The sequence below is a fragment of the Dromaius novaehollandiae genome, chromosome 3, assembly GCF_036370855.1.
Source record: "Dromaius novaehollandiae isolate bDroNov1 chromosome 3, bDroNov1.hap1, whole genome shotgun sequence".
Classification (NCBI taxonomy): domain Eukaryota; kingdom Metazoa; phylum Chordata; class Aves; order Casuariiformes; family Dromaiidae; genus Dromaius; species Dromaius novaehollandiae.
The window spans coordinates 130,949,354-130,975,693 of NC_088100.1; the positions used below are offsets into that span (position 1 = coordinate 130,949,354).

The following is a 26,340-nucleotide window of genomic DNA, read 5'->3' on the forward strand; positions in this document are numbered from 1 at the left end:
GCACCCAGAGCTGCAACTATTTATCCAGAGGCAGCAAAGTCTTACAATGAACACAAGGCCCGGGCGCTGGAGAGCCCGCTTTTACAGGCTGAAATTGTAATTAAACTGCGAAGAGAAATGGACGCCAAGATTGGTCTTGACACTAATTACCAGAAAGAAAGACATTTATGCAAATTTACCAGAAGCCTGAACTTCAGCAGTACTGAAACAGAGGGGGAAGAAAGGGGAGAGACAAAAATTACCTTCTCTAATTCCAACAGATGAAACCTTAATACTTGTATGGCTTGAATCATCTGCAAAGACACAAACAACACGAGCATTTATCTCATTCCTGCATTTCTGGATATTTCCCACAGCCGCCTCTGCCATTGCAGCTTGACTTTTCTTTAGTAGTAAATAAAAAGTTGTTTTGATTTATGGCAATAACACTAAAACTTAATAGCGGTGGCTTTGTGCGCTGTTTAACAAGAAGCAATCTAGAGTTAACAAAAAAAAAATCCCTATTGCAACGAAGCAACTAAATTATACGGATCATAAACATTTCTTTAAAAAAAGGGGGCTCTAAAGCAGCACCGTGAGCTCCCGGCGTTGCAAAAGCGGGAGAAATACTCCTACAGCGGAGGCAAAACATTTGTTTATCCTTAAGGGGGGGGGGGAGGCGGCTTTGGGGGAGGCAGCGGAGCGCTGCTCCCCGCCGCACAGCAGGGCTCTGCTCTGCGCTGCCCGGCGAGCTGCTGCCGAGGCGCCGCGCCGGTAACTGCCCGCGGCTGCGGGGCGGGCGCTTGCCGAGAGCTGCCGCCCGGCCGGGGCTCGCTCGCCGCGCCGCGTTCCGGCACTCCGCTCGCCCGGGACCACCGCCCTGCAGCGACTCGGAATTGGCAATGATTAAGAAAAAAATCCGCGTGAGGAATTTTCAATTTTGCACCGCAAAACGCTTGTCAAAGGCCGCCACCACCTCTGCGGAAAGACATGCAAGGGGGGGAGAAAAAAAAAGAAGGGAAGGGGGGGTGGCAGGGTGGGGGTGGGGAGAGGAAGAAGTGTTGTTAACTCTTACCAAGTTATCCAGTTCAGGATTAGAGGAAAATAGGGGTTTCTCTGCTCGGATCTAAATATAAGAAAGGGGAGGAAAGGAGGAAAAAAAAAAGATTTGAAATATGGAAGCAGAAAAAGCAGACGTTATTATTTCTTGCTTCATTACACTGTCGGGTCCATTATGTAACCTTTCGTGCAAAGCCCTGACTGCTAGATTTAGTGCATCATCTAAACACTTTAGCAAGTGAATCAAATACCCCGAAACACCGCTGGAGCTGCCGCGTTGCGGCCCGCTCGCCCCGGCCCGGCTCGCGGACCCCCCCCCCCCCCCCCCCGGGGAGAGCGCTCGCGCTGATTAACTTATTGGGGGGGCGAGAAATGCCGTGATTTTCTATTTGTTTTTTTGGCCTCTTGCAGGAAGAAAAGGGGAGGAGAAAACGCGCATCTTTATCTCGACGGAGGCTTGTTTTTCTCGTTACCGTTTTTTCCCCCCTATTTCGACGCGGTTTCGCTGACCTGTTTGGCGAACACTGCTATGTCTTCATTGAAAGACTCGGAGGAGCAGACGTCGCCTCCCGCTACCCCGGGCTCCCTGGGCGTGCACGTAGCTAATTCACATTTCTCAAAAATCAGTGCTAAAAGAGGGAACAGGGGGTGTCTGCAAGAAAATACAATAGTCACACACACAAAAAAACGAAACAGAAAACCCACGCTGCAGTGCCGGAGCCGGGTGCCGGGCGGAGGGGGCGGCCGGGGGGAGCCCCGACAGCCCCCCCCCCCCCCCAGCGCCCCTTCCCTGCGCGGAGCCCGGCGGCGCGGCGGGCCCAGGCCTCCGCGTGTCGCGGAGCCGGGGGGATATTGCAATAACCTTAGGACGGCCTCAGAATAAAACCAGAGCGGGTCCAGCAGCCATTTTGAATTAACTTTCCTTGTCCTTTCTTTTTTTTTTTTTTTAAATTTTAAAATCTACGGACATACACTTTTGACTTTCATGCTTTAAATTCTCATTTTCGGCTGGAGGACTTTCTGGGAGCGGGGAAAAAAAAAACCCCAACACTAGCAAGACCCACAAACGAACCCGCTGCATCCAAAAATCAAAATCCCCGACCAAAATAACAATTAAAAAAAGAAACCCGAACCCCCCAGCACAAACCAAAACGGCCCGACGAGAGCCACAGCCGAGCCCGGCTCCCGGAGCCGCGCAGGCGGCCGCCGCACCGCCCCGCACCGCGCCGAGCAGCGCAGCGGCCGCGGCCGCGCAGCCCCGCCGGGGAGCCAGGTGCTTCGCTTTCTCCCAGCTCGGAAAGACCCGCCGGGGCAAAGGCAGCGGGTGCGTCTGGCTCCCTCGCTCGCTTAATAATTTAAATAAATGAATGTACGCTCCCCCCGTGGATAGAGAGAGATATTTGCAGTAAGGAGGTTATTTTTTTCCGGGGCTTCACACTTTTCCCCCCGCGGGGCACGGCGCTCCGCGGGGTTTTAACCAGTCCCGGGCACTTCTGAGCAGCGAGCAGCGGGCGCTGCGCTTCTCCTGCCCCGCTCGCCGCGGCCGAGGCAGCCCGTCCGGGGAGCGGCTTGCACGGTTTTTCGCAAGAGGCTCCTGGAAGTTGCCGGCGAGTCGGGGCGAGCGGGGGGGCTCGGGAAGGCTCCGCGGTGGCCTGGAGACGCAGCGGAGGGTGCTGAGCCCGGGCGGACACACTGTTATTTGGAAAGGGGGTGGGGGGGGGGGGCAGGGGGCTAAGTGCTGCCCAGGGGTGCGGGCACGCTTAGGCGGGGGGGGGGAGCAGCCGCGGAGGGCTGCGCGGGCGCGGACCTACCCGTAAATGGCATCCTTATCTCTCTTGAGGGCGTCGTTGACGGAGGCGCCCATGGCGGGGGGCATGGCGTTGGCGTGCGCGGCGTGCGGGTACTGGTGCGAGTGCAGCGGCGGGCCGTGGTTGAGGTGGTGCACGGGCTGCATGGGGCGGGCGGCGTGGGGGTCCCCGTACATGGTGCTGGGGATGCCCACCCCCTCCATGCCGCCGTAGTGGGGCAGCTCGTCGTACTGCGGGCACAGAGCGCACAGCCGTCAGCGCGGGGGCGGCCGCGGGGCCCCCCCCCCTGCTCCGCGCCCGCCCCGCGGCCCGCGGCGCCCGGCGGAAGAAGCGCGAGTGCGGGGCGCGGCCCCCCCCGCGCTAAACCACCGCCTTTGTTCGCGAGCGTGGAGCTAGCGCGGTGCCCCGGGCACACGGGGACGGGACGGGACGGGACGGGACGGGACCCCGCCGCTCCCCCTCTCCAGAGCCGGGGTGCGGATAAAGAGCTTGCACGGACCCCGACAGCCGCTCGCCCCGCAGCAGCAAAGGCAAGTTGTCAGCGGAGCAACTTTCTCTCGCCTCCCGCCCGCGGAGGGGCGGCGGGCAGGAGAGCCGAGGAAGCCGCTTTAACAGCGCTTTCCCCCCGCTTCTGCCCTCTCCGAAGCCGCTCGCCGCAGCTCCGCTGTGCCTCCAGCACGTTTCCCGCAAAACTTTCAAATGCGGCAGGCAGCCCGAGGAAAGGGGAGCCCGCATCCCAGAGAGCAGCGTGTAACAACGCACATGGCAGCGCGCTGCCGATCTCCCCTCCCTGCAATTTCAGCAAGCGACTTTCTTTTTCAAGAGCTTTGCCCGCTGCGCTGCACCTTTGGGACCGCAAAAATAAAAGGAAAAAAATAAAAAGAAAAAAAAAGAGGGGAAAAGGGGGAAAAAAACTTCTGCTTACTCCAAACTGTAAGTTATCTTCCAAAAGTGAAGCGCTCTATCATCACTACCACAGCAAAACGCTCAGAGACATGCACACATTAAAATATTTCGAGCACTGGTGACTTTAAAAAAAGACATTGGTAGGACTACAGCTACAAAACCGACAAATACATAGGCTTGCACATATTCACTTACATGCCTGCATGTCATTAATTTATAGAAAGCTTGCCTTTTCGGTGGGATGTCCGTGATAAGGACTGACAGAATCAAGAAAACGCCAATATATACCGGTTATAAGCCTACGAGCACAACCGATAAATGCTCCCAGTCCAGGACACCGCTTTGTGCCTCTGCTCCGAAGAGGAGGAAAAAAAAAAACTTTTTCGCAGCGTCTCTGTCAGCCACGTTTCCATATTATTTCACATTTGAATTCCATTTTTTTAATACGTACCCTTTGCGCCATCGGCCTGCTTGCTCCCTTCCTACTTCAACTTCTAATATATCCTCTTTAAGGCCAGTGTGAAAAGAAAGAAACGCGAAGTCCCCCCCCTCACCCCAAAAAAGCAAAAATCCCTTAGCGTCGCCAGCAATGAAAGCAATCGAGTAAAATCTTCAGCTTGCTGGATCTCAGAGAAGCGATACGGTAACTCAGCATTAAAAAAGGAGAAAAAATTAAAAAAAACAACAACAACTCTCCCTCCTTCCTTCCTTCTTTTTTCTTTCTTTCCTCTCTCCCTGTCTCTCTCTCTCTCTCACTCTCCCCCTCTCGTTTCCAAGACAGCAGCGGGGCGAAAGCAAATATCCTTTCCCCAAATCAGTTTTTTTAAAGTGCCCCTCAAACCCAACTACCAAGTCTCATGGCTTTTTGCCACTCCGGCTGTCAATCACAGGCGAGGTTGTCAAGGTGGTGAATGACTGATGATGATCCTCTGCGTGCGCTCCCACCGCGCAGGACACCTCAAATGTTAATTTTCGAGCGCGCTCACCAAAAAACCAAAAATTAAAAAATTTCAAAATTTTAAAAAACCGAGAGGCGGAGGAGGAGGAAGGGAAGAGGGGGGAAAAATTAAAAATTAAGAAGGCTCCTAAAAGCGCCGGCTCGCTCCTTTTATTACGGTCACTGCGCGGATTTTTTCCGCTCCTCCTCGGCTCGCTGCTAATTCCTCGCCGGCGCCGGCTCGCTCTGCCCCTGCGCGGCCGCCGGGCGGGCGGGCGGGCGGGCGAGGCTGGCGGAGGCGGAGCGGGCCGGGGCGCGGGCGCGGGCGGAGCGCCGGGCCGGGCCGCGCCGGGCCGGGCCGGGCCGCGCAGCGCCGCGGGGCGGGCGGGGGCCGCGGCCGGGGGCCGGGCGCTGCCGGGCGTCGGCGGGCGCCGCGGCCGCGGAGCAGCGGCGAGCGGCGGGCTGGGACCAGACTGCGGGAACCCGGAAGTAGTGGTGGCCATAACAGGTCGCGTCTTACACAATGCGCTGGGCGGCAGCAACTCCGCGCCCGGCGCAGGGGGGCGCGCCGCCCGCCCCGCGCCCGCGCAGCGCCGCGCCCCCGCCCGCGGCGGGGATGGCAGGGGCGGGGCCGCGCCGCCCCCCCCCCCCCCCCGGCCCGCCCGCCCGCCCGCCGCCGCTGCTCCGCCGCCCCCCCCCCCCGCGCCCCCGCCCCGCTCCCGGCCCCCTTTGTCTGGCGGCGCCCCCGCCCCGCTGCGCGCCCGCGGCCCGGCCCGCGGCACGCACCGACATGGGGCTGGCGGGCCGGGGGTCTGCGGGCGCCGCGCCGCGCCGCCGCTTTTCTGCCCTCCCCCCCGCGCCGCCGCCCCGCCCCCCCGCGCGCGCGCCCGGCCGCTCGCTCGCTCGCTCGCTCGCTCGCGCGCGCCGCCGCCGCCGCCGCCGCCGCCGCCGCCGCCGCCGCGGCTCCCCCCCGCGCGCCGCCGCCGAGTGAGCTCACCCGGCCCCGGCCCCCGCCGCCGCCGCCGCCGCCGCCGCCCGGCCCGCGCCGCCGCCGCCCAATCAGCGCCGCGCCGCGCCGCGCCGCGCCCCCATTGGCCGGGCCCGCCAGCAGCGCGCAAATCAGCGGCCGCGGGGCGCGCCGCTCCGCGCCGCCGCGCGCAGCCCCGCGCCGCCGCCTGCGGGCGGCCCCGCGCGGCCCCCCAGCCGCATCCCGCACCGCGCCCCGACACTGCCCCAGCCCCAGCCCCAGCCCCCCCCACCCCCCCCCGGCGGCGGCGGCTCCGCGCGCGCGCAGGGGGCCGCGCACTCTTCTGCCTCCGGGCCGCGCTGCCCCGTGCGCGGAGGTGCCCGCGCCCCCCTCCCGCCCCCTGCCCCGCGCCGGGGAAGCGCCCCGCGTGCCGGCCCCCCCCCCCCCCCCCCGCGGCCCGCCGTGCCTCTCCGCGGCCCCCGCCTGCGCGGGTGCGGGGCCGCGCGGAAGGGCGCAAAGCCGGCGCGGGGTCCGGCTGCGGCTCGCAGCGAGTCCCGGGGGCCCGAGCCGGCGCCGCCGCCGCCGCGTCGCGACCTGCGGGGAAACGCGCCTCGGTGCCCCCCTGCCCCGTGCGCTAGGACCGGCCTTTTATCGCGGCGCTGAAAATAAAGACCTCGCAGGTAAGAGCCTTTTCATCCGCTCACGCTGCCGCCGAGCAGGGAGCGCCCGCGGGGGGAGTGGAGACACCGGCGTGCGCCCGATCCCTGCATTGCTTTAACCGAGGAGCTGAACGCAGAAACGGCTCCCTGCCTCACAGGTCCCTTCCGCGAGCGGCTGCAGCCGAACTTCCACCGCTGTTACCCTCGCTTCGCCCCCGCCTCGCTCTCTTTCTCCCCCAGCCCCCCAAAAAAGTCTTTTGCTCTTGAGCCGGACGTCACTCCCAGGCCTTTATAAGATAAATTCAGAACAATCGAGCCCAAAACACTTTTACAGTGTAATTACAGTAGTGCAAATTGTTTGCCCAAACCTCATTCTGGATAAGGGTTTTACAATTAGCAAACAGTTATTACTGTTCGGGCTTGCTGAGAGAAATTGCACTGCGCACGTCTCGAGTTGCAATATACTGGCCATAAAAAGACTAACCGGGCAGCAATTAATCATCTATTAAAAGGGAAAAGTAAACGGACAGTTCCGCGCTGCCGCCGTAAACTGCTCACGGCGTTTCTGCGCCCGGCGGCTGCAACGACCCGCGCGGCGCGAACCGCTGCCTTTTTAGGCAACGCGCCTCTTTCTGCCAGAACTCGGGCTCCGGCCGCTCTTTTTCAAGACTCTGTTGACACTTGCCCGGTGCAAGGAAAAGGGGGGAAAGGAGGATTTTCTTTGAGAAAAGGGCGAGCCAGGGGCGCGCGGGCTGCGGCAGGGCGCCGGCCTCGCTGCGCAGCGGCTCCGGGGCGCGCAGGGCTGCGCGGCTGCTGCGCGGGGCGGCTGCGGCGGCACCGGCTCCCCCGGGCCGGGCCCGAGCCGGGGCAGCGAGGCCTTTGGCGGGGGGGCCCGGGGGGCGGGCGGGGAGCCGCTGCGTGCATTTGCTTATCGGGAATAAACGGGGCTCCTAATCAGGCTGCATTTCCCGGCTTCGGGAAAGAGTTGCTCACACCTGGCCACATGAAATGCCTCCTAGCTGGCCTCCCTTCTTTGCTCTTGCGTTCCTAGAAGGGATTTGCGGCGAGGGGGGGAATTAGCATCCAAGCGTGCTCTTGCACCATTAATATTCAAATTTTCCAACCGAGGGAGGAACGAGAAGAAGAGGCAAATAAACAAGAAACCGCGGAAGGCAGCATTTTAAGCGCGGCCGAGAGATAATGAAGGAATGCTTCAGATAAGGGTGGAAGAAGTGATACGTGCGGAGATGCCCGACAAGTCTCATGCAGCCGTTGGAAGAGGGGTGAAAAACTCAAAGAGCAGGACCCAAAGCAAAGCACCACCAAAACGCAGCGGGGCGAGGAGCGGGGGCCGCGAGCCCCTGGGGCGGGTGCCCCGTGCAGGGCGAAGCCGCAGCGCCTGAAGCTTCGGGGCCGTTTCGCAGCTCCCGGCTCCGAAAACAAAGCGCGGCTGCCGGGCTCGGAGTCAGCGCGGGGTCACGGCTGCTCTCCGGCACTGGCAGGCGAAGGAGGGCAGCCGGCGTGTGCGGCGAGCGGGGCCGGGGCCGGGGCCGGGGCCGGGGCAGGGGAGCCCGGGCGAGGCGCAGCGCTGCGGGCGCCCTCGCTCCGCGGAGCCGCTCGCCCGGCCGGGCCGCGGCGGGGAGGGGAGAGGAGGGGAGGGGAGAGGGCGGCCCCCGCCTCGTTACCGGCCCTGACATTTTCAGAAGTTATAGGGGTCTTTTATTAATTAAATGGAGGGCTTAATAAAATATTCCCCATAAAATTTACGGGTGTCTTAAAACTTTCTAAACACCGCTATAAATTTTTAATAAAATTAACTGGGAAATGAGTTACTAGCCCGGGCTTTTTTGTCACTCCGACTTCTCCAGAAGCAGCGGCTGCGGGGGCAGGGAAGGCACGCACACGCCGAAAAGAAAAAGGGGGGAAAAAAGCGCCTTTCGGGGCCGCAAGCGCCCCCGAGGGCTGCCCGCTCCGCCCCGCAGCCGCCCCTCGGTGCTCGCCGGCCGAGCTGCTGCCGGCGAGCCGGGGCGGGGGGAGCCTCCCGGGCCCCGATGCCCGCACGGCCCCGGCCTTGCACCCGGCCTTGCACCCGGCCGAGCCGCGATCGCGGCATCAGGCGCCACGAGTTGCGCTTTATTAATTCCCGCCGTGCAGGAGAAGCGCGGCTCTGCGCCGGCTCGTTTGCACCTGGGAGCGCCTGGATTTTCTCTAGCTGCCCAGCGCATTTCTTTACTCGCTGCCCATGTCAAGCCCTCTTGCCTCGCTATTGCTATCACTATTCTTCTCGTTGAATGAAATTAAAAAAAAAAAAAAGCTGGCTGCTCAATTAAAAAAAAAAAAATCCGGTGGGCTGTTTTGCCTGTGAAGCTTGAGCTGTCGTGCCGTCTGCTGGGCGACGGGAAAAGTGCAGCCAGAATTCACCGCAAACTTTCTTCTGGGTGAAGAGCACGGCTTCGGCGAGAGGAGTGCTGACAGTTTGGACGGGCCGGAGGCACCCGATTTCCCCGTGTGGGAAGAAGAAAAGGGACCCAGACAGAAGAGCCGTAGCTGAAATTAGTGTTTTCCTCTGCTATACCCATATAACTAAAGCGGCGCTTCCTATAACTATTTAAAGCTGGGGATTTTATTGCCTGCAGAGCGCGAGGCGACCAGCTGCGTTAAGGGTGACATCGTAAAGCTGCTCCGAGCTCCCATGCGTGCGGCAGTTGGTCCTCTAACTAAAGAGGCAGGGGAGAGGGAAGGGCTGCACGCTTGCTCGTGGAGCCTCGGCCCCGGCGCTGCTCCGGCGCACAGGAGCGTTTCCTCGGGGCAGCGCCGGCTCCGCGGCCGCTCTCACGGGAGAGGCAGCGCCGTCGCTTTTCCCTCTGCAAATGCACGACACGGACGCGAACTGCTCTGTGGGAGGAAGCAGCAGGGAGATCTGCGGGAGGAGGTGGCGGGTCCCGACGGGACGGGGCACGCACGGTGCTGCCTTGACTCCCCGGGCACCCGCGGAGCTGCCTGCCCGGCGGCGGCGGGGCAGAGGCAGCAGAGCCGGGGTCCCCCGGGCCCTGCCGAGCGCGGAGCCGCCGGGTGCTGCCTGCAGAGAAGTCCCAGCCGAGCCGCAATTAGAAAAGCTGCCTTGGCTCTTCCTCTGCGGAATGACAGGCGCAGGGAAAAGCCGCGGCCGTATTTACAGAAACGTGTCAGCAGTCCACTCGCTGCCCCTATACACTTAAGATTAGAATCTGGTCGTCTGCGCGGGTCCGGGGAGTTCTTAAAACAAAGGTCTCTAAGCGCCTGCTCTAAATGCGCCCGCCTGCAGCCGGGGCAGCCTGCGACGGCCACGTCGCTGAACAGCGCGTTTGTAAATATCCTCAGTGGGGGTACAAACAAACCCCTTCACCACTTGCAGCAGACCAAGTTCTATAGTTCCCTTCCCTCAGAGGCACTTGCGAAAGTTCAGCAGAGGGTAACATTAGCCTAAAATATTCGATACCTTTTCATGAGACTTTCCCACCTCTGCCGGGCTAAGTTCAGCTCTCGGTTCGTGTCGGCGAGCGCAGTGCTGTCTGTGGGGAAACACCAACCTGCCCCATTTTTATCAGCAAGGGACTGCAGATACTTTCCTCCCGCTGGACGAAGCAGAAATGAAATTACCCCGTGCCTGTGTTATAAGACGTGGGACGAAGTGCGTTACCCTTTTAGAGGAGTTTGAAAGTACTTGAGAAACAGGACAAGATTCAAATTAGCGGGTAACAAAATAAAAACTCACTTCAGAACCACAGGAAATTGAATATTGGTATCTCAGAGTATCTCGGCTGAACTAGAGCAAAACAGAATTTTGCTAGAGCCTTTCCATTTTATGTTTTCTTACAAACTGATTTTAAATATTGCTTCGTTCCTATTACCTAACACTTTATTCAGCTTGGCTAATGACCACATTACAGAACTATTTCAGATTGCCTCTAATGCCGATTAGAAGGGATAGTCATTAACTGGAGTGGAGATCTGGAGTTGTTAAACCCGTCGCTTTCGGGGGGAAAATACGTGGGCTTTCTCAAGGTTCAGGCTTGGCGTTCAATTAGCGAAGATGGATTTCTGCAAACAATACAGTATAGGTAAACCTGGGCATAAATCACCCACACTTCGTAAATTAAAAAAAAAGAAAGAAAAAAGAAGAAACCCCTCAACTCGCCCTGCCCGGGTCGGGCAGCGCGCTGTGCCGAGGCTCCTCGCCGCCCCCAGCCCTCGGGGCCCGGCGGTCTCCCGGCCCCCCCCGGCCCCCCGGCCCCGGCGCCGCCCGGCTCCAGCCCGGGGGGAGCCCCCGTCCCGGCGGCTGGGCGCTCTCGGTGGGGGGGCGGCAGAGGGGACCGGGGTGCCAGGGTCCCCCGTAGCCCCCCCCCCCCCCCCCCGGGAAAGCCCCGTCGGACGCCGCTGCGCCGCTCTCGGCATCTGCGTTATCCGAGACTTTCACCTAGCTGCACACTGACTTTACTAAGCGGCTGCGCAGAGCTAGTCCGGCATCGCTCTTTCCCACCCGCCAGCGATTCTCCCGGCAGGGAGAAAAAAACAAAAAAAAAGGCTGCAAAATAGCTTGAAGCTGCTACTGCTCGTTCTCTGGCAGCGTTTGGTGCTCGGGGGCTGCTCTGCCCGCGGCTGGCGGTGCCGCGGCGGTGCGGGGGCCGGCTGGCACGGGGCTCCTCGTTGGCTCCGGGCCCGTCGGGGCGGCGGTTCCCCCCCCCCCCCCCCGTGGCCGAGCTCCGCGGACGGTGTCGAGCGGCGGCGGGGAGAGGAGCGTCTGCGCGCGGGGGAAGCGCTGCTCCGCGGGCGGCTTTTCACCCCCGTCTGGCAGTTGTTTTTGGGGTCTCCCTCGCAGGAGAAGCACCCGCGCCCGGCGCTGCCCAGCCCCCCCCAGCCCCGCGGGGGCCCCGAGCCTCCCCACCGGCCGCGGCGGGGCCGGGACGCCGCTCCCCGGGGGAGCAGCTGCCAGGGAGGCGGGGGAGAGGGCGAGGAGGCGGGGGAGAGGGCGAGGAGGTGGGGGAGAGGGCGAGGGAGGCAGGGAGAGGGCGAGGGAGGCAGGGAGAGGGCGAGGGAGGCGGGGGAGAGGGCGAGGGAGGCGGGGGAGAGGGTGAGGAGGCGGGGGAGAGGGCGAGGGAGGCAGGGAGAGGGCGAGGGAGGCAGGGGAGAGGGCGAGGAGGCAGGGGAGAGGGCAAGGGAGGCAGGGGAGAGGGCGAGGAGGCAGGGGAGAGGGCGAGGAGGCAGGGGAGAGGGCAAGGGAGGCAGGGGAGAGGGCGAGGAGGCGGGGGAGAGGGCAAGGGAGGCAGGGGAGAGGGTGAGGAGGCAGGGGAGAGGGCGAGGAGGCGGGGGAGAGGGCGAGGAAGGCAGGGGAGAGGGCGAGGGAGGCAGGGGAGAGGGCGAGGGCTGCGCTCTGCTCCGCGCGCAGGCGGCCCGTCCCATCCCCCGGCGGCAGCGGCGGTTTTGCGGGATTTTTCCAGAGTTCCCCCAAGCTCCGCGGCAGAGGGTGACCCCGGGGAGCACGGGGCAGAAGAGCCGACCAGGACGCATCGAGCGTGCGTCTGCTTGCAGCTCGCTCCCCCGCGCACGCGAGTATGTTGCCTTTGCGTGAAAAGCTCTAATCGTGCTTTAAAGAAAACTTTCTCCTCGTCTTATCCTCAGCTGAGCAGGGGGAACACGAGAGGAGATCGGATAGGGACCCAAACTCCCCAAACTCCCCAAAAGCAGCGGTTTTGCATGCAGGCAGAGAAACACCTCGTAGAACAATCAGCTCAGCTCTCTTCGACTGCAAGATTATTTCCCTGCATTTAGTAGACGTTAGTTCAAGCAAATACTGTTTTTCGGCCAGGAAGGCTTTCACAGCACTTTGTGGGAAGCCATTCCACAATTCGACCTTTTACTTCAGATTTCCAAAGGTATTCAGGTTCTCGTCCCAACGCTGCAGGGAACAAGGGTCCACACTTCTAGAAAAGGGCTTTAGTCACCTAATTCCTGCTAGAGATATAGACCATCTCTAACAAATATGGAGAGGCAAGTAGTGTTTCAGAAGTTCCTGAGAGGCCAAGTCTCCCCGAAAATCACCAGGACTATGTACCTACACGCTGTGGTCAGCTCCTCCGAAGGGATGTGCCTGTCCGAAAGTAGGGAGAAGCGTTGCGGCACGTGCAGACACATCTGAACTGCCTGTAAAAGCTGAGTTGCGGAGCCGCAGCACGGACGCCAGCAGGCACCCAGAGCCAGGCCAGCCCATGAAAGCGTGCCCTTGCCTCACTCCTCTCCTCCCCTGCCCTCGAAACAGCGCTTTTAGGCTGCTCAGCGTGAGGACAGGACCGGAGGGGAAGAGGCAGGTTTGCTAGGGCGCGTTCTCCCGGCTGGCAGAGAAAGTGAAGCGCGCAGGTGCATCGGGCCGCCTCGCACTTTGCTTTCCCCCTCTGCTTCTACCGTTGCTTTTAATCCGACCTTGCTTGAGCGCAGCCACTGAGGCAGCACCGTACATATACGTTAAGCCAACTGGTGGTAGCGGCTTGCCGTGCTGGGGTGCCACCGTAGCCTCCGACCATCCGACGAGCACCTGTGCGAGGGAGGAATTCCTCATTTCACAGGCAGAAGAGTCGAAGCATGGAGGGTTTTCAAAGGACTTGAGCAAGAAACTCTGCTGTGGAGCTAGGAATGCGACCGAGATAGTCTGCTTCTCAGACTACGCCTGAAGACAAGTCGTTCTCAACCCTCCCTTCATCAACACAGAAATAGCATCTCTGGGCCTCCTTCAGATCTCTCTCCCCCCTGAATGTCTTGTTTTAAATTATTTTTCCCATATCATCCTACATCATTTTTCTCCTTTTATGTTTCCAAGTCGAAGTTTATTGTGCTTTATTACAGTCGTCTGCATTGCCAATCGTTTGGATCCCTTTCTCTTATTTTCCTGTCCTTGAAAGTACTTGAAACGCTCCTTTCTTTGGTACTGTTTTCACATTTTATTAGCATGTGGATCACCCCATTTTCCCACCAAGTCCCTTCTGCCTTTTCTGTATTCTCTCCAAACTTTGGGCTGCCGCTGTTCCTTTCGCTCTGCTGTGCAGGACCGCCAGATTTCTACTTAGGCTCTTCCTTGCAGGCTACGCCTCCCTGTTGATCCAGAGACCCTCGCCAGGTTTTACCAGCTATATTGTGTTGCCATTAGTGTTACGTTTCTAGTTATTCTTGCTTCTTCCCACAGCCTTTGAAGTTGTGTAGAGACAATTTGATTCATTAGTACATGCGGGCTTGCAGTAACTCTAGCTTCTGCTTTACTTTCTGTATTAGAAGCACATGCTGGGTCCCGTAAGAGAGGGGAAAGCTCCACCAGCTGACTTTCTGACATAGTCCAAATTCTGCTTAAAAATCCTGGTCTGGTGGAAGCCGGGTGAGCGCAGCTTTCTCCTACCAGGCTGCACGACGCTTCTGTGCCTGCGGATCCCAGATCCTCCTCCCTCCCTGCTGGGACGGTAACCTTGGGCGAGCACCGCCCTCCCTCTCCTTGGGCTTTTCGGAACCGAAGCCTTTACGACACCTGCGTGTTTTCGGTTCTCTCCGCAGCTCGCGGGAGCTGCAGTTACACTGAGCACTTCCCCAGCGAGCTGTCTCCGCGTTGCAGGCAGGCGGGATTTGGTCGGTGCCATCCGGCACGGCTTCGCCCTCACGGTACCCAAGGAGCTGCTGGTTTGTGCTGCTGGTTGGGTCGGGAGGCAGCGTGTGGCCTGTTTTCCCTCGCGGCCGTGGGGACGTTGGGCTCCCTCGTGAGGGCCTGCCTGGAAGGGCTGCTCCCTTTCTGGACTCAGGTGGCTCCTCCCGAGGCCGTGTGCCACTTACCGTCCTCCGAAAGTGGCCGGGGGGGGGGGGGGGGGGTCACACGGGTGCCCCGCCGCTCTGCACTGCCTTCGGCTGCTCTCTCCGCCGTCGGCTCCCAGCTCAACGGAGCAGGGCTCCCGGGCGTTCACCCGCTCTTGCTGGCCTCTCCATCGCTCACCGGGTTCGTGCAACCCGAAGTTCCTCCAAACGCAGTGTTAGACTGTCCCTAACAGCCACTAATTCGCAAAGGAACTTCACCTCCTCCATGTATTAGCAAAAGCAGCGTTTCGAGGCAGGGAACTCTTAGGAAAACCCGCAAGCAGGAGCCCACCATCAGTTGTTAGGCTGTGAATGCAGTTTATTCCGTTCCCTCTTTCTACTTCCCAGTGCTTTTCCTAAAGCTCTTCCTACCTGCTTGTCTCTTAATAAGGATTTGGTTTCGGAAGCCAAGCCGGCCTGCCTCGTGTTTCCCCTCGGATCTGTTCCCTGCTTCTCGGAAAGGCTGCCCACGAGTTTCGCTTCGAAGCTCCTCCGTGACCCCCGGCTGCGCTCGGCGGCTCTTCCCTTGCGCTGACGTCGCCTTTGGAGTCCCTCTCCCTGGGCCAGGAGCCACGTTGCCTTCAGCTTTCTGTGATCTAAACGAAATCTGTCTACGAGCCCCTGGCTGGTCGGTGCACACGGGCACACAGCTTTTCGCCAAACCTAGCCCACAGAAATATGCCAGCTTAGCTGCAGTCAGGTTCTTAAATGAGATAAGACCAGGCAAAACCCAGAAGGAAAAACATTTCATTTCAATTTCAGTGTTTTGTTTGTTTGTTTGTTTGTTTAGCTCAAATGAATCTCCTGTCAATTTAAGCAAAATCAATGCAAGATTGGTGTAAATCAAAGCAAGTGTCAATGCATGGGGTTTCCCCCCATATTTTAAAAGGGTAGTTTAAAATTACGCTCCCGATGGCTTTTTTCTTGGAGAAGGAGACCTTTTCTAGAGGCGGGTTAGGTCCCCGCCGTGGACGGTGCTCAGCTGCAGCAGGTCTAGGTGGAGGTGGCGGCGGCCGCCGGAGCCCCGAGGTGCTGGCGATCGGGCGCGCTCGCGGCAGTTCGGTGGCTGCGCCGGCCCGTCCTCCAGTGCCGCTGCAAACTCGCTGCCGTCAGCTGTACGGTGCGCCGAGCCGGCGGTCTTTGCGTGCGGAAGGTTTGTTTTCTCTGTGATTATATTGTGATCTCTGCTTGTGTCTGATAAGTTGCTTTCCTGAAATCAATAAACACAGCATTCGTCTGGGAGTAAATAGGGGGAGTTTCAGCCCCGGAGATTACTACCCCTTTTACTAAGTTTTCTCCTTTCAAGTATTTCTAACTCTCGAGGGCTGAGATCTGGTCAAATCCTCTGCTGAGGCCGGGAGGAGGAGGGTGCCTGTTGCCAGGCGACTTTGCTTAATGCGTCTTTTCTTTAAACCTTCCGGCCGGGCTGCGAGGAGGACGGAGGACGGGTCCCACCTTGGACCTCCTCCCTTCCGCCCAGCTCGCGTGGACCAGCATCGCCCATTCTTCTGTGGTTCTCGCTGCTGTGTTCAGAGCTTTCGCTGCTCTGGCCCCTTGCCAAGGATCCTGCCTCCCGTGCTTTAGCTTCTTACCCCCAGGAGGGGAGAGCTTGAATTCGTTTCAACATTTTCTTCTTTTTATTTGTTTTCTTCTTTTCTGTTGAGCCTGTAATTTAGTTCTGCTGACACAAACGGTTAACCCCATAGTGGGAATCTACTTAGAAACGCTCTCCAAAGATATTCGGTTGAATCATTGCAGCCTCTGGTTTTGACGCTCGTTTTTTTTTCCCCTAAGACTCACAAAAATGATGGATTGCAAGACATCTTGGATTACCTGCAGAACTGTTACGTGGCCAGAAAGAGGGTGCTCGATTTCACCGTCGGAAGAAAAGTCTGGAATACAGAAAATCCGAGTTCCAGACTCGTACTGGGCATCAGGTGATTGCCCAGTCCCTTTACTGGTGCACTGAGTAGCATCTTATTCACAAGCTCCTTTTATGTCTGCACAGGGACACGAAGGCTCAAATTTACGTGCGCTGGTCTGCATTAACTCCTGTCCTGACCAGTACTAATTACCACTAATTATGTGGGACAGTGTTAATTCTTCTAGCAGTGTTACTGCTGGCCTTACGCTTCTGAAAGTGCCTTTGGGTGAGGTAGCTTACTTTGAAAAGATATTTATGTAGGGAATAAATACAGAGCAGCTAATACACTGTAAATTTGCACCGCAGGATAGCGGTATAAATTTTAGAGACTAAAACACTAAGGTCTCTGGGCATGAAGGCAGGCAAACCCTTGAGTAAGAACTACTCAATAGAAAGGGTGTCAGGATCACCCTATGTGATCTTGGGAAAGTAATTTTGATCTGGCATTTCTCTTCCGTAAAATTGGAAAAATAATATGTCCCTAACCATCTCAGGGGTGTAATATTTATTTTGTCTGCCGTGCCAATCATTCTCTTTGCTTTTAAAAATATCCTCCAAACCCTAATTGTTTTTATGTGTTCGCAGTATAAGACATAAAAGACATAAAACCATCATATTTCTCTATACTGCATTTTCCCCATTGTGCTGTACCGTTAGCACGAGCACTTTGCTGTGCAGAGGCTCTGCTATTTGCTGAAAGGATGAATTAAGACGTCTAAAGTGCTTCAGCATCTTGGCTGAGTGGCACCGCAGACCTGCAAGGGATCATCAGCCCAAATGCTCCCTCCCTGTTCCGGCTGCAGCAAGAGGCCCGGATTTTTCAGCGGAGCAAGGCGAAACGGCTCGTGTCCCTCTGCACCCCGACCTGCGAACTGCAGGGCAGGAGGCCGCTGCTCCCCGTCCCTCCCTTTGCTTGGGGCACCCTGCTCCCGTCCCGCTCCCAGGCTGCGGAGGGGAGGTGGGGAGCTGCCCGAGCACGGGGCACCTTCCTCTCGGGCCCTCCGGCCGCTCTCGCAGCCCGACGTGCCTGCGGCCTTCGGCATCGCCGGCCGCAGCCAGCCGGCCTCTTCCCCGGGCTGCTTCCTTTGGGGCTCCTGTGCTACATCGGTTTCGTCTGGGGCCCTTCTCTGCCCATTTACCTCTTCGGAAGCATTTTTCTGAGGTTAGATGCGTTTCTCTCAACCGTGTTTCCAGGAAGCTGGAATCAGATGTGCCACAAATGGCTTTTTAACTGAGTCATCTTGGATATCTGCAGATGGATGCCAAAGTCCCCGACTCTGTATAAAGCAATTATCCATCTGCTTTTTGTTTTTTAGGTGAAAAGACAGGAGTCTTGTCTGCCTGCCGACAGCACTACCCAAACGTCTCTCAGGGCTTTCGGTGGCCCGGCCGTTCAGCTCTTTCCCCTCCCGGCCCCTCTCTTACTTTTTCAAATAAGAGGCAACAGTCGGGAATTACATCCAAATGGATCTCTCCAGTCACTTCTCCCCTTTCTCCATTCCTACAACTGCAGAACTCGTAAAAAAGGCAGGGAGGCTGTATGTGCATCAACTTCTGCAGCTCTGCACGAGCTGGCACTGGCCAAGGCTGCCACTGCCCCCTTCTCCCCGCAGCCACCACCGCTGCGGCGCGGGGCAGGGGCAGGGGCAGGGCCAGGGCCAGGGGCAGGGGCAGGGGCAGGGGCGGGGGACGGCTCCGTCCCTCGCACTCCCCAGCGGCACTTCCCTCGCTCAGATTTCGGCGGCGCTGCAAGCGGCGGCAGTGACGTCTGTCCCTTCCCGCTCGCTGCCGAAGAGGCCGGAGGGACGCGGGGCGAGCGGCTGCCCGTGCCGTGGCGGCGATGGTCCTCCCAGGCCGTCGAGGGTCCTGCTTCACGCAGACACGTGCGGCCATGTCATCTGCACGAAGCCTGAACGAGCAACGGTTTAATCTAAGGCTATCACGGCTTTAGCAGCAGTGATTTCTCTTCAGGACGGAATACAAAGAATGCTAAATACCGTCTACAAATAAGAATGTATTCAATAGAGAAGGGCTTTAATAAGCTTACTAGAAAAATCATCCCTGAAACCTTCAAACCCAAATCTAGGTCTTATTCCCAAGCAAAACTGACTTGCCACAAAAAGAACTCAGGCCCCAGTAAACTGTGCGTTTAAAGTGAAGTCATCCAGCTCAAGCTCTCTTTGCAAAAGGAAGAGGAAAAATTAAGGAAATATTAAAGGAAATATTAGTTAATCAGAGGACATCCCTTTCATAATAGACGCTACTAGGGGATTTAAAAGTACATTCTAATTATAATAGTTCCCTAATTATCTGCCTAACATCTCATTTTTCTGTCTAATCCCACTTTTAATTATATAGTACCTTTTTTTGCCCGTTGCACAGCTGAAGTACTCTATTTTACTGAAAATAAATCCTGTTAACTGGTGATGTCAGAGCAGAAATATTGCTGCTGCCCCCCAGAACGCGCACGCTCTCCGGCAGGGAAATGCCTCGCCCGTGCGCCGGGTGACGTGCCGGGATGGTCCCTCTCGCGAGGCTCCTCTGAAGCCTTGCAGCGTCCCTCGAGCTCGGAAGGGAGCGAGGAAAAAAAGGCTCTCAACTATAGGGCTTTTTGCAGAAGGGCCTGGCTGTAGTTTGCCAATATGTCACTTTGTCTTTTAAACTCCTGCGGCTCAGTCCGGCTTCTACTGACGTTTAATGGGATCCCTGCCACTGGCTGATATTGGAATCGGATTTGGCCTTTGAACCGAGCCAGTGGGTAATTTGCAGAGCGGAAGCAATATTGTATCGTTTGAGCTATGTTATCTGTGAGCATCTGGCCATCAAGATCCCACTTGCCGATTACTGAGCGGGGAGGAAACGCTATCAAGTGGGGGAGGAAATCACGCACGCCGGGTTTCCATTTCCAGCCCTGCCACTGGTTTCCTGCAGTATCCTTGAGCAAATCACAGCTCGCCGCTTCCTGAGAATCAGAAAGAATTACCCTTCAGGGATGTCGTCAGGCTTAATGGATGTTTATAAATTGCTCTAACAAAAGGTGCTATGTCAGTGAAAAGTGCTCTTACCATGATTATTCCAATGCATATTAAAATGCATTTTGCTCCGTCCTTTCTCTCGGCTCGTGTGGGAGGAGATTGAAAGATCGAGGCTTTGTGGGAAAGCGGGATAGCCTTCTCCTTCCTTTGGGTGCGGGAGGGGCAAGCTTACGGAGCCGAGGACCTCTGGCACGCAGTTGGGTTTTCATCCCTGGCCTTTAGGCTTGGAGCAAAACTGCAAGCTCTGGCAGAGCTCTGGCTGGCACGTTCTCGTCGGAAAGGCAGGCCGCGGATTAATGGTACCTACCGCTGCTCAGATTTGCGTGTATCATTCACTTAGCTTTGCTCCTGATGGAACTGGGCATCATCCTTTATTGAGAATTATTCCTACTGTATATTTAAGCATTAAAAATGAATATGTGTGTGTGATAAAACTTAGGGAATAATTTATAAACAGCTAACGTAACATGAGATATGGAGTGCTTGGCCGTCCTGCCCACTTGAGCAAACGCCTGTATAACGCCAGGAAGCTTCTTCCTCCGTGGGCGTTTCATTGCGTCTCCCTGAACTCTTACGGGCTGCTTGGTAATCCCCCCCATCTGCCCGGCTCTGGTGGCACTTCCAGACTTTAAAAGCTAAAGAAGACATCACATATCTTCACAGATGTAGCTGCACTGGGCTGAAGGCTGGCGTATGAGCTGGCATGCCAGACACGGTGGTTTTTGCCCTGTGCGGCTACCCTGCACAGTTGCCTACCCCCAAGCAGCGTGCAGAATGAACGACCATTTTTCTTCTGCCAACTTCTGAAGCAGAAACTTTAGCTGTGGTATGAAAAACATGGATTTCCTGGTAGGAATTCCTCTTCAAAATGTATCACAGCCACCAGGGCAAAGAATTTATGGATGGGGGCAAAAAGCCACTGCAAGCACTAATCATCATTGTTTCTAATTAAAGCACACGTGCTTGCTCCTGTGGTTATTTTCAGAGGACGGGAGGGAGCTGAGAGCTCCTGCAGGGCCCAGTGACCGCTACCACATGCCCTCACCGCAGTCGGCCCTGCTGCTGGGTGCACGGTGTGCCGGGCTGTGCCCCCACTGACACTTTGACTTCTGCCTTTTTTCTCCTTGAGGAGACACTTTTCCCGTCGTCTCCTTCTGTTACAGCAGGTAAATTCTTACTGCCTCCAAAGACAGCTGCCGGGATGGATGCAGCCTCCGCCAATTATCGAGGCCCGTGCATTGCCGCGTCTGGTGCAGACGCGCCGGCTGGCCCTGCTTACGTGGCCTTTGCAGAGACTGAAGAGCCTCAGCCCCAGTCCCGTAGAAACACCCGTCTGCTAAAATCCCGGCGTTCCCTGCAAAGGACCTGGCAGCAGGGCTGCACAGAGGCTGCCTCAGCCATCCCCTGCGGAGGGGAAGGATCCCGCTCCCAGACAGGGAATGACCCAGTTAATCCTTTTACTTGCAATTTATATCGAAGACACCTGGAGTTTGCCTGTGTAAGCATCAGGGATAAAAGATCCTGGTCCTGAACCACGTAGGCCCGTACAGGTCTCTTCTCTGCAGACCTCAGCACCGGCCTAAGTTTCAGTTTAGCGGCTCGGCTCGGCACAGAGGCCTGGAGGCGCAGCGGCTGCCTCTGCTGCTCCAGCTGGGTTTTATATCCCCCATGCACGTCCCAAAAACCTGGTGCTCAGCTGCTTGCACGCCTCACCTTACCCCCCAGCAACGAGGCTTCGCCTGGCTCCCTGCCTCGCCTACCTCCTTCCCCAGCCCTCGCGCTGGGCAATTTTAAATGAAAAACACTCTCTTTGTGCAAAAAGACATCAATAAGCGCAGCCAAACTGCAGGCACGAAAGGCGGCTTGCATGGACCGGCGTCTGCTGCTTAAAGCCCGGAGACCCGCACAGCCCTGTCGGGGTGTGATGGGGAAGGAGAGGCAGGGTTGTAATCACTCCCTGCAGCAGCAGGGTCTGTAAAATCAGCAAAAAAGCGCAAGCCACTGTTTTGTTATACCAAAATGTCCCCCCACCAGCCTTCCTCCCAAGGGGAAAGGCTGGAGGGAGCCCCTGGTCTTGCTCAACGGCTCCTCCTTTCCCTCTACATCTTCTCTACCCTTCTCGGCCAAGACTCTCAAGGGGGTTTGAAGTCATTTCCCCATCTGAAAAAGTACTGCTAGCAACCAACCCCCCAATTTGTTCCAGGAGCTCAGGAATGAGATGCACTTCTTCCTTGCCAAAAAGATATTCAGGCAGAAACTCTCTTGGCAGAAATGTATGCATTTTCTGGCCCTATCTGTGCCTTTGGATACATTCTGTTACACAGAGTGATGCAATCCTTGTATATCTCAATAAAAGCACGTATTAAGATATTCCTCACTTTTTCAGATGGCCAGACATGCTCTCCTATAACATTGTAACTTGCTTTATATGTGCCCATTGTTATTACTACTAACATTATCTTAGAACAGAAGAATCCATTATTAAGGAGAAATAAATGTCATTATTTTTGCTCTTTAACAAATACGTGCCATTAGTTCTGCTTCTTATCAGCCGTGCTCGTTTTCCTTTGGTATAGCTCAGGTTGGAAGCAGCTGAAGTCCACTTTCTTGCAGAAATCTCAGCGGAGGTTTTCCTTTAGCAAATCCACTAAACTAATCATCTGCAGAATCATTTGGCAGTTTCACAGCAAAAGCCAGACCCGTGTTTATTTTGCCATCGCATTCAAAAGTTTGCCAAGTGTCTTGAGAACTGAAATTAAACCTGATGGGCATTGGCCGTATTTCAGCTTTTCCAGCAATCATTTTCTACGCAAAGTCTCAGTTTGGACCAATGCATTTTATACATGTGTTTATACACGTATTGAACGTATGGATGTCTTTTAAAAGAGGCGGGAACACGAGGAGAAGCCCCAGGGGCAGCTCTCCAAAGCGCAGCCTCACCAGCAGGGAAGTGAGCATTTCACGGAAAATCCCCCCAATACACACACGAACCTCTCCCAGCAAAAACCTTATGCAGAAACTGTAGACACTACTGCCACGGGAACTGCAGAAATATTTCAGAGCAAGTCACAACTAATCCATTAATCACTGCTATTAATAATTTATTTGTCCTTCTGTAGCACTTTCCACCCAAAGATATCCAAGGGCTTCCCAAACGTTAGCTTAGGCGTGACAGCGTCTCTTGTACTGGAGGTAACTGGTAGTACTGGAACAGGTTTTCGTGATCTGTGACTTGGCACCGGGGACAAGCTAGTGACTTGCCCAAGATATTAAACTTGGCACTCAGCACCAGGAGCAGAAGCCAAACCAACCCTGCCCTGGAATCAATTTTCAGGCTTTTTGGATGGTTCTGTTTCACTTGTTTTCTGAAATAAATATGTATTTGAGGAGTGATGCTCGTTATGGTGGTTTCCTTACGGGAGGCGAAGCACTGTCCGCGGGTAATTACGTGGGTCTCCGGCAGCAGCCCCTGCGAGATGCTCCCCCATGGCAGACTTCGCCCATGGCTCGTTAAAATACACACTGGAACAAGGTCTTTTTCTGTGGTCCCACTTATTGTTTGAAAAATGCTTCTGATTGAGATAGAAAACGCCCTCCAATCACCCAAAAGGCCAGGAGTCCCCCCCTTTTTTTTTCACATTGGCCCTCGTTACAGACTCCCCAATAATTCAGCTAATGCATCTATTCCTCATACATCCAGCTGCCTTACAAAAAGCCAATGAATTATTCTTGTTTTTAGTGCAACCACTGAAAATATTTCAAAGTGAAAAGGAATTGACCCAACCTACTGTGCACATTATTTATTCAGAGGTAGTACAAAAACGAGTCCCTGATGTTACTAAAACAAATCCTAATAAGTACAGAGAGCATCAATTACAGGCTTCCCTTTATAGTCCTATATATCTCTTTTCCTTTCTAGAGATAGTATCACATGCAAGGGGGCACAGTGTTGGCTTTCAAATCTATTGAGCTTTCATAATTATAACCTCCATTTTAACCTCTTTTATAGGACATACTATACTGTTTCACGTTATGTTCCTTGAATCCCAACCAACCCTAGGAGAAAGTGTCTTTAAAGCTTGCCTCTTCTAAGACATGCATAAAATGGGAAATATTAAGCATTCATAACATCATGCATACATTACCTCAGAGTGCAAGGAAGAGTGAAAGCAAAATATATCTTGTGAATGTCGTGGAATTTGGCTTTAAGCTTTGTAAATATTCAGCGTGCACATATTCTGACATAATTAAACTAAGGAAATATTAATTGCAGTGAAATAGCTACATTTTCTTTCTTCTTCCTCTTCTTTTTTTTTTTTTTTTTTTGTTCTGGTCTGTATGGAATGTCCTTTATTTAATCAAAAAGCTTGGAATGATTCCTAATCTATCATAAAAAATTTTAAGGACATGATTAATTCCATTGTTTAAATTCTGTTTTATTGCCATAAGAAACTCTCATAAATGAGCCTGCACCTTTCTCTGCGATCATTTCCTTCTAAAGTAATATACTAATTAATTTCAATTAAATATATGTAAAAGAAGATATATTTTGAAAAATGCTTCTCCCTTGCCATTTGTTAATATATTGAAAAAGTGTAAACCTTGGAACATTTAGCATAGAAAATATTCATTTTTGGTAATTTCTCAAGGGGACAATTTATTAAATGAAAGGCTTTTAACATTAGCTAAAAGCAGCCCTGTAAATCATGGGTGTCATCAAACTGCTTCATCACTTCATTAATTTAAAAGATTATTATATGCGTAACTGACATAATTTTGAACAATGTTACATGGTTAATTTATTAATGTAGAAAAGCAGAAATGACATGCTGAATTGATTTATTATTATAATTGTATAATTTTAGGACTTTTCTCTGTGACTTTCACCAACAGAGCAAATGATTCAGGGTGAAATTGTGCCACTGATTTTTTTTTTAAGGCAGGACTACTCACTGACGTCTGCAAGGACTTCAGCTTGAACGAGGCGACGGTCCAGCATGTCTCCTCCGCGTCTTGCTGCGAGCTGCTGAAAGACGAGGGGCTGATAGTCACCTTGTACTTTTATTAATTTTAAAGCGCTTTTTCCCTCCCGGTAGTCAGATGGATTTGGAAGTTGCTGTGGTTATGTTAGGAAGCCGCTCCTGCGTAAACGCACACATGCCGTGAGCTGCCGGCGTGCCGGGAAGGCTTTGGTGGGGGCAAAGCTCGCCCCGCGCCACCGGCAAGCGCAGGAGCACTGGGACGGGCCCACCGCGCTTTCGGTCCTGATTACATGGGTCAGCAACCAGTGCTGGCTTCACGCCCACGCCGAAAGTATAACGCAGCACCGTTTCGTCGCTCGGCACGGCGTGGAAAGCGTGGTTAAACTTGCATTTGGTGATACAGGACCACGTCCGGGATTAATCTTAGATTTAAAGGCTGCACGACTCTGAAGCCCTGCAAAGCTCCCGGGCACGGCTGGTCCCAGGCCGCGGGCGCGCGGGCGCGGGCGGCACAGCGGGGGCCCCTGCAGAGCAGTCTGAGTCCCGCCCTGCTGCCTCTGCTTTCAGGCCCAGTTGCCGCCAAACCGCTCGAAAGTCTTGGCCGTGTTTGAGGTGAGCGGGCCGCGCTGGGGTGCTCGGTGCTGGGTGCAGCCCCGGTGCTCGGCACGGTCCCGCGCGAGGCCGGCGGCCGGGACACGCGGGTTGCACGCCGAGCGATGCCTTTTTCCTTGCACGTTTTGCTCATTTAGAGCTGGCTTTGGATGACGAGACACGCCAAGCCGGGGTTCCACAAGGGGCATTTGAGATGCCAGTAACAAGGATACTGAAAAAAGAAAGAAAAGGAAAAGAATTTCACGGTGGATAAAATTTAAAATGCAAATTAAAAACTAGACCGTTTCAGAGCAGTGGTTAAGGGTCCTACATCACAGAATGGTGTCACAAGAGCATTCTGGGCAATTACTGACAATTTTTAAAAGAGTATTTTTCCTTCCCTGTAATCTTCCGTAATGCCTTTCATATGTAATACCTTGAGCATACACAGTATGCAAAACACTTTACCCACTGTATACATGCAGGAATCATTTCCCCATTACGGCAGCCATGGCGAGGGTGCAGAATGGTGACCAGATGCTCTGAGCACGGCACTCTGCAAGACTAAAGCGCGGCAAAGACTTTAGCCAAGACCGCTGGGGCAAACGCAGACTCTTATGAAAAGCACCATGTGGTTTTTAATGTGCGCAGAGTGAAGACAGGACCTCTGATTTTAAGATACTACCCCCCAAGATGTAAATTATCCAGAAAGGCATCCTTCATGCCGTGAAGTTTGAGCCCATCAGTCACATATATTATTTCAATGCTCGCAAGTTAGATGGGGCATATTCTAAATCTCCAATTATCTCCGGCATGTGTGCAGTTGGCTTTTATTTTTGATGATGATCATTTTTTTTTCTAAGGGTGTCACTGAGGACATGGGGAAACAATTTAGGAGATAAAAAAAAAAAAAAAAGATTCAAGCCAAATGCTTTCTTACAGGAAACATTTATTTGCACTAGAGTGTCTCATCTAACAAATTTCCACCATATTTTCCCACAACAGACAGGAACTTGTCTGCATTAGCATTTTAAGAGACGAATCCTAAAGAGCAGCAAGTGTCAATAAGCTGTCACGGGCAGGACTGATGGCTCTTCACAGACCTCTTCTCACATGAGTGCAAACGACTCTCTTTTAGTTCATCACAGGCATTTTGGTGAAAACAAACTTTCCTTATTTTCACGTGGCCTTTAAAATACTGACTAAAGCAAAACAGAGGGGCTGATCCTGTAGCACTGCAATCAACGGCAAAAATCCTATCTGCCTGGCTGAAAGCAAAATCAGAGCCTTAGAAGAGCAAATGAAATATTATAATTTTCCGCACCCTGATCTTACAGATATGTCACAAATATGGACCTCAAGAGGTGAGAGAGAGACCATTTATAGAGAATAAGTTGTTTTAAAAGCAAAACGTGCATTCTGCGTGACCTGGAGAGTATACGGACTGGGCATAAAGAGCTGTTTTGATCTGACTTTTGTTTTATATTTAGTGCCGCAAACATCTGCTAGCCTTATTACAAATTGCACTTTGGTAGTCATAATTAGTCACCACATGATTCTGTTCTACACATGACAGTCACAAAATCAGAAAAATACGGGACAGTGGAAATACTCCATTAATGCAGTTTCT

At 54.9% G+C, this 26,340-nt stretch overlaps 1 protein-coding gene across 6 annotated transcripts in view; it reads right to left on the reverse strand.

The window, feature by feature from the left end:
* The window catches only part of MEIS1 (Meis homeobox 1), a 103,277-nt gene extending 97,729 nt beyond the window's left edge, over positions 1 to 5,548 (reverse strand). For 2 of the 6 annotated variants that reach the window (XM_064510163.1, XM_064510162.1), the window contains exons 1-5: positions 4,204 to 4,971; positions 2,850 to 3,076; positions 1,549 to 1,690; positions 1,055 to 1,105; positions 243 to 293 (exon numbers count right to left, since the gene is read on the reverse strand). In XM_064510163.1, coding sequence (XP_064366233.1) covers positions 243 to 293; positions 1,055 to 1,105; positions 1,549 to 1,690; positions 2,850 to 3,076; positions 4,204 to 4,215 — 483 coding nt within the window. In that variant the 5' untranslated portion in view covers positions 4,216 to 4,971. Of the gene's footprint in view, positions 1 to 242; positions 294 to 1,054; positions 1,106 to 1,548; positions 1,691 to 2,849; positions 3,077 to 4,203; positions 4,974 to 5,475 lie in introns of those variants that run through there. The other 4 variants (XM_064510160.1, XM_064510159.1, XM_064510158.1 and 1 more) reach the window with 4 other exon arrangements.
* Between the last annotated feature and the right edge of the window lie 20,792 nt (positions 5,549 to 26,340).